Below are 14,628 nucleotides of genomic sequence, written 5' to 3' on the forward strand. Positions count from 1 at the left end.
TGCCCCCCCCCCCCCTCCCTCTGGGCTTCTGACTCTTTCTGCAACATTTCTAGTGCTACTCCATGGCTCGTTCTTACTGCTGTCTTTGAGCCATACCCCTGATCACAGAGTATGTAAGATTTAACAACTAGCCTTTTCGGTTAAGGGTGAAATATTTCGGAGACCCCTTGCTCAAGTTGTGCACATTAAAGTCCCTTGGGGGGTCTAGAATCAATAAGATTAGGCTTTGGCTGCCACCCGGGCAAATTTCAAAATTAATTCCTACCAAACTGAAAATGCTTAATCTGTCCCACGCGCTCAAATAACCGTATGCATTTGCGAGGGCCGCAAAACACTAACCAGTATAAAACAAGCAAACAAACACACAAACGAACTGTATATATATGTATATATATACATATCGTTCAAAATGAGGCAGCTTGTTAGGGTTCAAACAACTGTTGATTTGGCGACATCTTGAGTTTCACTCACACTTACAGGAATATTCTTTGGAGTTGATGGTTTACGAAGCTGGATTGTACTTCTGTATTCATTTATTTATCTATTTATTACTATTTTGAAAACATTTTTGTGTATTTGCTTTGGTAATTATTTAATCCCTATTACAAGCGTCACTACCCATCCCCTCACCCGCCCACCCTCAAAACCTCACGCATTGTTTGCCTCTCCCCAGTGAAGCTCCTCATCCTCTCTCTTGCGGTCTTGGGCCTCACAATCTCCAACTGTCCTCTTGGCCAGGGGGCGGAGAACTGCAGCAACAAGTGTGAAAAGGAGTGTGGCGGGAGAAAACAATGTGAGTACATTGGCGGCGAGATGGGCAAACCAATTGGGTGCGATGACAGCTGCTACAAAAAGTGCACGTACGATTGCGAGTGTGAGAAGGTGTGTTCAGCGGTGTGTGAAACGGCCGAGGACAGCCCTTCGTGTGAGATAGATTGTCCTATGACCGGGGAGTGTAGTCATCTGAAGGCACAGAGTAACAATGAAGAAAGTGATGGCTCCAGTGACAGTGACAGTGACAGTGAAGGAGCTGGTGAAGGTGGGGACGCTCCTGCTCCAGCCCCATCTGTCATTTTGGGCTGAGAAGAAACTGAAGTGACTCCTTTCGAAGATTATATATTCAGTCAGTGATAGGATTATCTTGTAATTTTGAGGCGCATGTAATGTGTGACACAATTGAAACTTTGGCATGTGCAGTTACGAAATTAAGTTTGTGATGATATAATACATTTTTTGTTCTTTCCATTTCTCAAGTTTGCCTTCTACTCTGGAGGCTTTACTTTGGAGGTATCAGCTACGAGTTGTATTGAAAGCGGAATACATTAATGGTGTATTTTAAAAAGCAAATATGTTCTGTTTTCAAAAGTCTGCCAATGTTTAACTTTGTTTACGACACCCAAGTTTGGGAAAGTCCACGGTTTGCTGATCTGCGACTACAAAAGTTCTCCATTCCAAATTCTTAGAACTGTGTTTATGAAAGGGTTGCAGTAATTATAACATTTGTGTTTGTCAATAAAATTTAAAACCAACCATTTTGTCAAATTTTCTCTTTATCATTTCGTGTCTATTTTAAACTGAGACAATTGTTTTGATTATACATAACGATGTTGTGCCAATTTGCATATCATTTTTGCAAACAGTTTTTATTTCCTGAATTTGAGAAACATATTCATGAAAGGGACCTCAATGACTTACAAGAGTATAGCTTTCAGTTACCAGATGTCTGAAAAAAAGAGAACACGTTTACTGGACAATAACTCAGTAATATGCGTACTATCGATTTCAACAACACTTAATGCAAATAAAACTCAACTGGGTTAGAGTCACATTTATTAATATAAAGAAAATCTATTTGTATCTTCGAAAATACTACGGATTGTTTTGTTTTATTAAATTTCATTCCAACCAAAATTGAGGCACACGCAAGACGTTGTTACTTCTTATACAAAATCAACAAACTATATGCGTATGTATGCACTGAAGAACAAAAAGATAGAAAATGTATAATGCTACATAAACTCAGGGAAGGTCTTGGCTAATTACGTTGTATGCTCCAGGTGTTGGCCATTTCTCTCGAGAGAGCGCGGCTGAGAATTTTGAATAACCCTGTGGCATGTTTCTGGATCAATTCCTTAGGCAGCCTATTCAATATTGAGTTTAAATAGTTCGATTGCTTGTGGGTTGTTTCAGCCGACTCTGTATTTAAAAATTCTGAAAGAAAATAATGAATAGGGTTCACGTTGAGGAAATGTGGTTACCACTCATTTGCAACTTTCCCATTTCGAGGTCGTCTCCCAAACCTTTCTTGCTACCGTGCAAGGGCGACTGTTGACGTGTAGGTTGTGGTTCCATGTTCCTGAAACCAGGCTTTCTCAATGGTATAATATCTTCTCTTTACACAATTTCTCTTAAACATTCTCAGCGCAGTGAGACAAAATATCCAGCAGTGAATGATGATCATGGTTTTACCGTCCCCACTGTCAAGCCCGAACAGGCCGATCACCCCCCCCCCCTCCCCGGTAGCTGAGTGATATCAAGAAGTAAAGTTTTGCATGGGTTGGGGCGGCGGGGGCGATGTTGATTGAAATTTTTAGACGTAAGATTCATTGAATGTCTTCATAATAACAAATTTGACCTCCCCTTGACTGTACTTTATTTGTTCGAAGTTTGTTTCTTTATTTATTGGTTCGGATATATGTAAATTATTTATACAGTTCAGGTCTTTGTACAAATGCCCCTCCCCACCCCCCCCCCCCCATAAAACTAAAAACTAAATGTAAATTTAAAAAATCTTAGGTTATGCAGTCTTGATGTACGACAATGACCAGCAAGAAGGTGCAGTTAGCATAGTTGGTTTCAAACTGGAAAATGGTGCGGATGGTGCTGGCTCCAAGCCTCAAACGTGGTCCTGAATTTAACTTGTTTGAGAAATTTTCATAGCTCTCCCGTGTGCTTGAATGCTATCGGAGACAAGCCTTAAATTCAGAATGCAAACCTCTTTAAAAGCTTTGCATTGTTGCAATGAACAATAAACCATAAAATCTCCAAACAAATTTGGTGGAGTTTAGCAGGGGTTGTTTTTTTTTACCTTCCAGGAAAATATATTTTCCCTCCTCTTGGAGAGCGTTTTCTTCAAAGCCGTCCTTCCAGTATCATAATATAGCAGGTAAAATCCCATTAAGGGCGGGCGTGAAAAGGGCAGCATCAGTTTAAGTTGGTTTTTCTCAAAAGTATATAGTAAGACGCACGTGTTTTCTTCTTCTTCTTGTTGTTGTTGCTGCTGAAATTGTTGTTGTTGTTGCTGCTGCTATTCTTGCTGTTGTTGTTGTTGCTGTTGATGTTATTGATGTTGTGGTTGTTGTGTTGTTTGATTGTTTGTTTTGTTTGTTTGGTTGGTTGGTTGGTTGGTTGTTTGTTCGCTCGTTTGTTTATTTGTTTGTTTTGTGACTGTTGGGAGGGGGGGGGGGTCACAATGAGGGAAATTGACCTATTTCCATTCAATTGTAAAAATTACTTGGTAGAAGGGAATACTTCTTAAAAATATTTCTTTGCCTTCCGATCATGAATATTCTTGTGCTTGTGGAAATAAGAGTGATATATCTCCACAACGACTTTATGAACGACAACATCAAAGAATGGTCTTGTTTGTTGGAAAGAGAACTCTCTGACGGGACAACAGACAAATAGACACGAGAAAAAATCTTGTTATCTTCTGATTTATCCATCCCCCACCCCCACCGTTGGACGACGCAGGTCAAGAGACGAGGGAAGAAGGGAAGTGAGCTTCATTTTGAGTTCCAAAAGAGCAGTGATGTTCAGTTTACCCCAAAAAAGAGAGAGAGAGAGAGAAATGTTAACTGAATTTCGATTCCAGCTAGGATAAATTTCTTTTACCCGTGTAATTCACCAATTTAGCCATTAATAAGACTATGAGATGAGACAGCTCTATCCCATGATAGCAGGCTGTCAGTTTGTATTGTACGTGGATACAGAATACTCCCATTCAAAATTACAAAATATAGGTGGTTCACGAGCGTCCCGTTTCTATTGCTGAACAATTATAACTTTAAGAGCCACACGTTCACTAGGTAAAATCTGGAATACGAATCCTGTTTCATGCTCTTTTTTTCAAATTCTACAGGTCTTTTCACAAGAACTTAGGTTCGACAACACACATAAATTTTATAACGTATGTAAAGTACATAACGCTCTTGAGATTCTTTAAAATGACATGGTCGTACAAAGTCCAACTGTTCCAAACGCTAACACATGTCGAACTCTTATAGGTTGCCTCATTATTTCCCTGTCCGTTCCCCTTGCTCAGCCAGCCGAAAAAAACAAAACGACAAAGTGTCTCATTAGCTATACTTTTAATCGATTGTTACAGATGGAACACTTTCGATAGCCACATCGTAAGCTCCGAGTCAAATTATTTGTTCTAGAATACATTTACTGTTGCCGTGGTAACATGTTTGATCCTGGGCTGGCCTTGCAACTTCATACAATATGAATTAAACCCCAGAGCCCCCTGCTGTGTTTTCCCCCACTTTTTACTTCTCTGACTGTTATAACACTTAATGTGTGAAAACGTTAGCACTGCAGGGGATGGTCGCATCCCGTTACACTTAGCACTCGACTTTATTGTCTCTCGTTGTGGGCTCAGCCTACCTACCAGCACAGTGTCTGCGAAGTCTAATAAGGTAATGGCATCGGTGTGTAAGGGCTAAACACCGAGGGAAATACGCTAGACGACGACGGAGTAAGTACTGGAGTGGCGGGGAAGGGTGAACAGGTGAACGTTTTAGCTTTTGATTGTCATTGGCAGGAACTGACGTCATAAGTCCTCGGAGAGCGGCGTAGAAGCAGGCGTACGTGTTTATTTACCTCTGACACCCTTGTGGAATATTGACGTCATACTTGGTTTTTGTATTGGCGTCATCGCTTCTTCCAACCTACTTTGTTCCGGTTTTTAGGGGAATAACATGGTGCTTTGTCATAAACATTTTGTGTCTCCTCCGGTCAAAATGATATACACGTCTGCTCTACGCAGGAATCAAAAACACTTTGGGCTAAACTTTAGCTTGACAGGGTTTGACTTCAAATCGCTCCTTTGGACATATTTGATGAAGTACCTGGTATTGTGGCACACCTGCTGCCATTTAGAAGAGCCTGAAGCTACACCAGTACCTCACGTTGACGTTTCTGGAGAGGAAGTCTAGGACAATAACTATTATATTTCGATGAGAATTGATTGGGTGATGGGGATAAGGGAAACACTAAAAAAGAAACAGAAAGACTAATCTGTTCAATATCCAGCATAAATCGGCTTCCTGGTCTATCCTTCTATTCAAAACAATTTGTCTACAGAAGCAAATTGACACCGTAACAGCCATGTAGTGCAGGGAGAGGGAGCGGTGGCGGAGCTCGTCTCAGAAGCGAGAAGTCCGGGTTCGAGCCTCGGTTCGGACACGGATTTTTTCGCCCTCATCTACCCACCCAGCAGCAATGGGTACCTCTCTTCGAGTTGGGGAGGTAAAGGCAGCGTGGAAAAGAACTGGCTACCCTACCACAATATGTCGAAGGCCCAGGAAGTTATCTCATTAACAAGGCAATCCCCAATGTCCGGAACGGATGAGGGAACAGCTTTACTTTTTTTAAAGACAGGGAAATAGCAAGACGGACTGATAAGAGCAACAGATGGGATGAACAAAAACAGAGCCTACAGGTGGTGTCTTCAACCACCAGCAAGGCACCATCCTCAATACATTGAAATAGAATTGGACAATGTGTATAGAAAACCAAACAGAGAACGGGTAAAACGCCGCAAGTACATTACAGAATAAAACACGTTTTCTTTAATTTTGTTGTTAACGTTGAACCCTTGACTGCATTCAACGAGGGGAATTATATATGAGTGCAGAGCTTGGTCCTTAGGGATACCAGGTAGAGATGCAATAATATCTGTCCAAGAGAACAAAAACTCAGAAGCCAATTCGGATTTATTTGAACGTCAAACTTCTACCAGGAAGATCTTGCCAGGAAAGCATTGTGCAGTGACTCCGGTAGTATAATATTTTAAAACACTGAAGATCGGAATGAAACAAAATACAGATTTCTGTGCGTATTAGAGAAGAGGTTAGTGGTGAGTCAGAACGCTTTTTTGTATGTCTCATCGTTATTTCGACTCAATAAAGCTTGGATTAAGTGAATCAGGGTAATTGAAAACACGAACGGAGTAAAAGAACAAAGACTACAAACACACACACAAATATACACACACACATACACACACACACACACACACACACACACACACACACACACACACACACACACATACGTGCACGCAGGCGTGAGGAAAAGAGAAACAACATAACTCAATCAACTCATTTTTATAAAAGCTTTTCTTCCTGTTCAGAAATGACGTTTCATCAAGCCGGGTATATTCATAAGAGAACAGTTGCTGCTTAGTACAATTATTTCTGATCTCACTATCTGCGATGAAATTGATTTTTTTTTTCTAATAGAGCCTGATTACACCATGATAAAACTGTCCTTTCAATTCTACTTTCCACCTAAAATATAGATGAATTTTCGAGCATAATATGATGGAGGAGGCATACAGAACATGTCTTCGTATTCTGATTATTCCAATCAGCGCTGATTGAGGTTACTCGTGTTGTATTTAGTCATTATAATCAGTCTGAAATGCTACAACTACAAGACTTTCTTCACGTTTCTTTCTTGCTGGTCTCAGCTGGTGCGGGCACGGCTCCAACAGATCGCTTGGATCTCTTGCACAATCTACAGCAAGGCCAAGACTGAGCGAACGGCTCTTGGTGCATCTGATAAAGACAGCACGAGCAAGCTCTGCCTTTGGCTCGCCAATCGCTGACCTCGGGTTGAAGGGGCATTGAAAGGAGGTCATGGTCACTGCTGCGGCCGCCTTCGTTATAATATAGCTCTGGTCCGTTCCTCAGGAGTTCAGGAGCCTCATTTTTGTTGTCTGATCTTGCCCCGCTTCTCTTTCCAAGCCTGTTGATTGTTCAAGGGAAATATCAGAAATAAAAGTAATAAGAAATAATACAAAGCAGGCAAAATAGAATGTCGACCCCCCCCCCCCAACCCCCAACCTCTTCCAACCCTCTCTTCAGATGAGTTAAAGACGTCTTTTGCTTATATCACCGAGGTCAAGTAATATCCGAATGAAGGGTTCAAGTTTTCCCTTACCACAGACCAAATGCTAAAACCAGGAATAATAAGTATTAGAGCAAACTATATGACGTCGTATCAAAAAGGAGGAAATATTGGGGAGGGGGGTTAGAGTCTTGTAGATAGACAGGCATATGCACAGTTTTACAGTTTAAAAGAATAATAAAAATAAAAGGCCTATAATTGTCAACAATAAAGAAAGTAGTGGATCTTTCAGAACTGTTGATCTTTTCTTTTTTTTTTCTTTTTTTTTTGGATTTCGTTATACTATTTTGTAGTTTAGTTGGGTTTGATGAAAGCTTGACTTTCTTACCTCATCACTCCCGAGCAACCTAGACTGCGCTTAAATCCGACAAACTCTTCAAAACTAGAGTGAAAACAAGAAAACTGAGCCAAAGCCTCTCTCTATTTTCCGAAAGAAAGAGACTAATAGGGGCGAAACTTATATTTAACTCATGAACGTCTATGAACTTGTGCTCGGTACATGTATCAATAAGCGAAGAACAAAATCACGCTCAAGAAGAAGGAAACGGAATTGCTTCATCCACATAATGAGCCAAATCAATACCCAAGCACTAAAGGATACACGGTGATATACTCGTAGATATAAGTAGAGTACAGAGGAGGGGAAGCAATGACGTTGAAGCATGATGGGCACTATGGACCGATAATGAGCGTAACTTTTTTTCGGAGTAAACTGGGTAAATTCTGAAGGAGGTTACAACTGTTAAAGGTTTTATCAGTAAATGAGGAGTCCAATGGTAAAAACGGGCATAGTCACAAATTGAAAATCGTGAGGGTATCAATTTTGAACTCTTGTTGACCCATAACTGTATTTCTGTTCAACTGGGGGTTGACTATAGTTGTTAGATTTCCTATTCAACAAATATAACAATATACTACAAATCAAACAAATATGAAGTTATGAGTCCATAAGCTTTTAAAATTGACACCCTCACAATTTCTCTTTTGTGGCTATGCCTGTTTTGCCCGTGGACTTACCAGGAAGTAGAGATTGTTTCAGATTATTTTCCGATCTACAGGGATAATGATATAGACTGTAAAGCGCATAGAGATTGCTTGTGAGCGGGGATCAGCGCTGTACAGACGCAAAATTATGTTAACTATTATCATAGTTTAGATTTTTTTTTTCAGTTGAGAAAAAAAATGCCGATGTCTAAAACGAAACGGCACTGAAAAATTAAAAACAAAAAGACAAAAAAATGTCCTCTCGCAATCTGATTTAATAGAATAGCTTTTATCGTGAGACAATAAATGTTTGCAAACTTGACCTTACCTCTGCATGCACTGAAAGCAACAGTTGCTATTGAAGGAATTGGAACAGCAGCTGCACGATATCTGATTCATCCTCTTGCTGGTGAAAGAATGCGGTGAGTAATACAGCTGTTGGCCACTCCCACGCCGTGTGCGCATGTCCAGGAAGACACCTGTGTCCGAGTCAAGGGCCGAGCTCGCAATTAATGGTCTCAGGTCCTCGTCTCTGTACGGTGAGCTCAGCGCACTTCCCAGACATAGGACTGCAACGACGAGAGCGGGGATAGTCCTGACGAAAGGCGATAAATAATGGGGAAAATTCTTGAGTTTATTTTTAGGAAATATATTACATATATAAATATAAATATTTATATATATTTAGAGAGAGAGAGAGATAGATAGATCGATAGATAGATAGATAGATAGATAGATAGATAGATAGATAGATAGATAGATAGATAGGTAGATAGATAGATAGATAGATAGATAGATAGATAGATAGATAGATAGATAGATAGATAGATAGATAGATAGATAGATAGATAGACGTTTGGAAGCCTCAACAGAAAAATTTTTTTGTTAGATAAATTATCATGTCTTGTTTGGAGATTTTTCAACAACCTTTTACGCAATTCTCCCAAAGTATTGGATCCTTTACAGCTTTAATTATAGTAAGTTCAAAAACTTTAGGTTGAAGTTCGATTATGGTTATCCTTATGCTTAAGTTTAAGACCAGTGTTAATTAGCGCAAGTAGAGTATGTAAGAAGCAGCCCGCACTTGTCATCGACTGTCTGCCGAGTGGCTAGCTGGGCTACTGTAGTACCAGGGAGCCATAGATTATAAGGCGGGTTTCTTGAAAGGATTTAACAACCCACACACAGCAAATAATGTGTACCAGATACATATTAAAAACAATGATGATGATGATGATGATGATGATGATGATGATGATGATGATGATGATGATGGTAATGACGTTAATTGTAATAGTAATATAAGTTCCGAGTGTTCACATAGATGAAATGATTCCTGACAGTAAAAAAGTGAGCACTTTTTCAGGATTGGCCTAGGGATTGGGTGTCTTCAACAAGTTTCTTTTTTTTTTCTTTCAAGATGCAGTTATTATAAAGCTAAGACAGTCTTGGTTTTGAGAGGTTTCAGAGAATTACTGTTTCTGATCCCCAATCCTGAAAGGTGCACACTTCTTTTTTTTTTTCCTTTTTTTAAAATGAAGGGGTAGGAAAGGAGCCGAGAGGGGATTAGAAAGGAGCGTGTAATACGGTAAGAGACACACATAAAGACATGTGCATAAGGCATAAACATAGTCAGAAACACTTGAGTCTTCCCTGTAGTGACAACAGAGTGGGTCCCAAATATCTCGGGGCTTTTGGTTGTTTTTGTTGGGGGGTTTTGTTTGTTTGTTTGTTTTGAGGTTGTTGTTTTTTTGTTTGTTTGGGGTTTGTTTTTTTGTTTTTGTGGGGTTGCACTTTTTGGAGTAAATACAGATTTGCTTGTTGCACTGATATGGCCTTTCCGTGACGGACGCTATTCCTGTATCATTCATCCATTTACATGTTCGTCCCTAGACATTTGCAAGCGAGGCGTAGGGCTCTCATAGTCTTAGCCTCAAGACAGACTCTATTTTTTTTTCTGTTTTGCTTAGATGTCCCATACAAAGTACTGAAGATATCTACGTGTGCCAAATACGGACTGAAGTATTTATAGAAATTATATGAAAAGCTGCTTTGTAGAAAGAAAGTCTTTCCTTTCTGGGTTTTTTAATTTATTTTTTTGTTCCGAATTATAATTACATGTAATTGCTATTTATTATAGGACTCCCGCCCCACCCCCCCCCCCCCCCCCAAAGAAAAACTATCCAGTTCTTTAAACGCAAATTCTCTATAAATACTTACTGCCCAAATACTGATATGTCTATTTACTTTAATTCAACACCGACGGGTATGTCGAATTGGATTGATAAAATCCAAGATATTCAAAAAAAAAGAGGAAAATCAGAACGGGACTTTAAAAACAAAATTTATGTTCAGAAAGAAGGAAAAAAGGGAAGGGCACGGTTACCGTCCCTACGACCCAAGACACAATATTCTCGATTCTTCAATATAGCAAATAGAGATTGAAATTTCCCCCCATTAAGCGAGTACGCTGAGTGAGTTCCACTCAAAAACCTCTATATAAGCTTTTTATTTTTTTTAAATAAGTTTCCGCTGAATCCTTTTCTCCTCAATTAAGCAGAAGAAATTTTCTGTTATTTGCTCAGTAGCAGTTGCCTATTGGCGATGCTATTTTTAGGATTTGTTTTCTTCTTCTTTTTTTTTTAACAGGAAACGATTGTGAACTTATATAATGCCATGCTGTTGTTGTTCTTTTTTGTTTGTTTTTTGTTTGTTTTTTGGGGTTTGTTTGTTTGTTGTTGTTTTATGGCGGGGTGTTTTGGGGGTTTGTTTGTTTTTGTTTTGTTTGTTGGGGTTGTTGATATTTATTTTTATTTTTTGGGGGGGAAGTTACTTTCACTAATATGCACAGTTAAAAAGCCTTTAATCAATTCATAACGATTATACAATTGAGAAACAAATGTAATGTTTTAGGCCACTTTGCGCATAAGTAATGTTAATTTAGAGGTAGGCTGCATCGAATCTGCCTGTCAGGACCAACCAGGCCGGAGCTGCATCATCATCCAGTGCCAGATCTGCGACAGACATCGGCGATCATGGTTTTCCATTCATTTCTTTGCTCGGATGCTCTCAAAGGCTGCATACAGCTTCTTAATAGAAAGACGTGGATGCTTGATAAGAATATTGTCGAGGATCGAACGTTTGTCTCCTGCGTGTAATTCCGAATCATTACACCGCCCACCAGATCCATATAGAAAGCTCACTACAATTGTGAAAATTGTGTAGCTTATTAATTGATCTTTCATTCTCATTAATTCAAATAAAAAGCTTTCTCTCACTTGTTCTAAACTATTTAAGTACAAGATGACCTGAGAAAACCTAGAAAAAAATATTTAGAAGCCTCAACACAATGACTCTCGTTTAGCATAGAACGATTTTTACCTGCGTTTGTGATGTAGCGGTTAGGCGATTTGCCGCTGCACACAGAAGACCGAAGTTTGATTCTCTTCCTAGAAAAATTATAAAAGTTATATCCCTTTTAGGCCGGGTTGGCCCTGACAGGCCATATCAAAACTGAGTCTTAAAAATTGTGAAATTGTATATTATTAATCGTTTAACGCCCTTATCAACACTGTCAGATTATTTAAAAGGCGGGACCTCCGAGTTTAACGTCCATCTCCGAAAGGACCAAGCCAAGTGGAAAATTCATGTGAAGTGCCTTTCCCAAGGACACAACGTCGGACCGAGCTGAGGCTCGAACCCCCGAACAGGTAATCTCACGTCTACGAGTCCGGCAGCCTAGCCATTAGGCACCGACGCCACTACTGAGTCTTGGGTGATCTAAATTTTGTCGATAGGCCGATAGGAGTATATAATACTAACATTTTTTAAAGAGAATAGAGAACGATAGTCACTTGACCCACAACTGATACAAAAAAGAGACTTGACTCCATAACACTTCGTCTGGATACTGCCTTGTGCCTGTCTTTCATCAAAACCAAGACCAACTGGATATATCAGACGGCTCGTTTCCGGCCACAACCCACGAAGAAGATGTGCCTTCTCTAAAATTATCTCGCCTCTTCGTTTCTGATTATGGCGGATGAAAACTAAAAAAGTTAATAATCCTCAACCGCCAAGGGCTGGACAGGTCTTGTGACACTTTTTCCACGCCTGTCCTGGACATGATGACAGAGTGCAAGATGACAAGATTAAGTTGTTTTTTGTTGCTTTTTTGTTGCTTTTTGTGGGGTTTTTTGTTTGTTTGTTGTTGTCTTTTTTGGGGGGGGTTGGGTTGTTTTTGTTTTTGTTTTTTTGTTTTGTGGGGGGGGGGTTGGGGGGGGGGGGTTCAGAATGCTTCTAAGGCAGCACAAGAGAGAATGAGATGCCTGCAAAGTAATCTGATTTTATTGAACATTTGGAGAGATATGAGGAAGGGTATAGTATAACTTCTCGATTCTTTTTTGTCTGTTTATAAAAGTGTGGTCTCAATAATCAAACTTTTCCTTTCGGACAATTATTATATTTTCTGACAAAATCATTTTTCTGTTTGAAATTCGAGAAGTAAAAAAGGAAAATACACCGGTTTTATGAGGAGTCCCTTGGCTCATCTCCTTTAAACGATGAAAGGCTATTTATATTCCCCTTGCTATATGCCTTGCATTAACGCCATGTAGAGATATTGATGGGCCCTACCCTCTAAAGAATATAATATTAATTATTAATAATAGTTGCCTTTATATAGCGCATATCCATGTTCTACGTGCACTTTACAGCAGACCCTACAACACTCAGAAACATTCTCGGTTTCATGGGAAGCATATAGTGCAAGCTGTTTATTCGCCCTCAAGCGTTAACAAAATGTTAAGATCTTTAGCCATCTATAAATCTTTCAGGGTACCAACCCAGAGCAGAAAATGAATAAGCGTGTTGAAGTCGGGGATACATTCATTTGTAATGTAAACGGTATAGGTTTAACGCTCCTCAATACTGTGAGGTTATCAAAAACCTCTGAATTTGACGTCCCTCTCCGATAGGACCCAACCATATGGGTGGAGAGCCTCTAAAAAACCAAAACTGCTCAAGTTCAGATTGCCACATTGGAGATTCGAACCAAGATTATTCGCTGCGTAGTCCAGCATCATACCAACTCAGAGAAGAGAACGCAAGGAGAGACACAAGAGCATCATAAAGAAAGGTAATATAAACGACACAACAAACGATCAGTACTGAGAGGCGAGAGAGAATAATGACAGATCTATATCTCATCAACACCACTCTGGCAATTCGTAAAGACACGAGGAAGGAGGGGGAACAATACATAACATTACGTTAATGTGTCTCGTTGTCTTCATTGTTATTCAACATTAACTTACGTGCTTTGTCATATTGCTCAAAATTACACAAAAATAAACGTTTCAAGAAACTAGACATTACCGAGGGTTTATAGGTTTCTAAAACAATTAAGTTACAAGGGAGGGCATCAGACAGAAATGGAAGAGTTATTGTGTAGGCGTCGAGAACACCAGGGAATTGCGGGGGCCCATATCAACCCTATACGTGATCTTGCCCCAGAGCACAAATGTCTTTTGAGGGCCAATAAAGTATTAAAAAATGGGATTTTCTCTGATGTCGTGACTCCAATTCAATTCTCATATTTTCTTTTCGAGCTCCCCCACACCCATTTGCTTTATTTTCTTTCCGTATTCCGTCCTCATTGCTTCTCAAATGTTGAATTAACATTTCCAAATTCATTTTTTTAAATATCCGCCGTGCTCCCTTCTTCAATGATCACAGAATTGAACAACAGAGAAAACAGCATTTAAAATTGGCTAATTGAATTATGCTTAAAACAAAATACACTTTAGCAAATTTTTCGTATGCCTTTTGTTTTAGGTTACATATCCCCAAACGCCTGCTGTGAACACTAGCAACTTGTCATTTAATTTTTCTAAAACACATTATTTTAATTGAAGAAGGGCTTCTATATGCTTGAAAATGCAAGCCTAACACGTTCTAAAATATATAATTTAGGGTTGCTAACAAAAGACTTATGCGCCGTCCTTTGATAACAGAAAATTCCCAAGTCAATGTTGGACTGCACTGAAAATTTCTTTATCTGAGGCTGAGGTAGTGGGGATGATTTTTGGGGGTTTTTAGTTTTAAGATAAGTAGATCTAGCTGAATCCTGCCAAAGTTGGACATAACCAACCCAACTTTTATAAAAAATGACGTTGGAACCAGACTTTCGCCGTATTATGTATATGCTCTTATATAAGTCTCCAAAGCTACGTGGATGCCCATTTTGTCCATATTATTTTTATAATGATTTTATTTTTTAAAGTATAACATCCCCACCGCCTCCTTCTCCGACTCCCTCAAACGGAAGTTATAATGATAATAGCATAACATTAAAGATATCATTAACAATAACTATGTGATATTATGATATTAACAAAGGCAATAGAAATGATCAAACAAAAAAATAGTAGTAATCAAGATAAGAGA

The 14,628-nt window shown here is 39.3% G+C and overlaps 2 protein-coding genes across 2 annotated transcripts in view; one reads left to right on the forward strand and one right to left on the reverse strand.

The window, feature by feature from the left end:
- LOC101863857 overlaps positions 1-1,530 on the forward strand; it is a 15,665-nt gene extending 14,135 nt beyond the window's left edge. Inside the window, exon 2 of the mRNA XM_005089032.3 lies at positions 674-1,530. Within this exon, the coding sequence (XP_005089089.1) occupies positions 674-1,083 (410 nt within the window). The 3' untranslated portion in view covers positions 1,084-1,530. The remainder of the gene's footprint in view (positions 1-673) is intronic.
- Positions 1,531-6,377: 4,847 nt separating this feature from the next.
- Positions 6,378-14,628, reverse strand: part of LOC101864107 — a 19,135-nt gene continuing 10,884 nt past the window's right edge. Inside the window, exons 2-3 of the mRNA XM_005089033.2 lie at positions 8,510-8,776; positions 6,378-7,035 (exon numbers count right to left, since the gene is read on the reverse strand). Of these exons, the coding sequence (XP_005089090.1) occupies positions 6,732-7,035; positions 8,510-8,776 (571 nt within the window). The 3' untranslated portion in view covers positions 6,378-6,731. The remainder of the gene's footprint in view (positions 7,036-8,509; positions 8,777-14,628) is intronic.

This window comes from Aplysia californica, unplaced genomic scaffold (genome assembly GCF_000002075.1).
Source record: "Aplysia californica isolate F4 #8 unplaced genomic scaffold, AplCal3.0 scaffold00002, whole genome shotgun sequence".
NCBI classification, from domain to species: Eukaryota; Metazoa; Mollusca; class Gastropoda; order Aplysiida; family Aplysiidae; genus Aplysia; species Aplysia californica.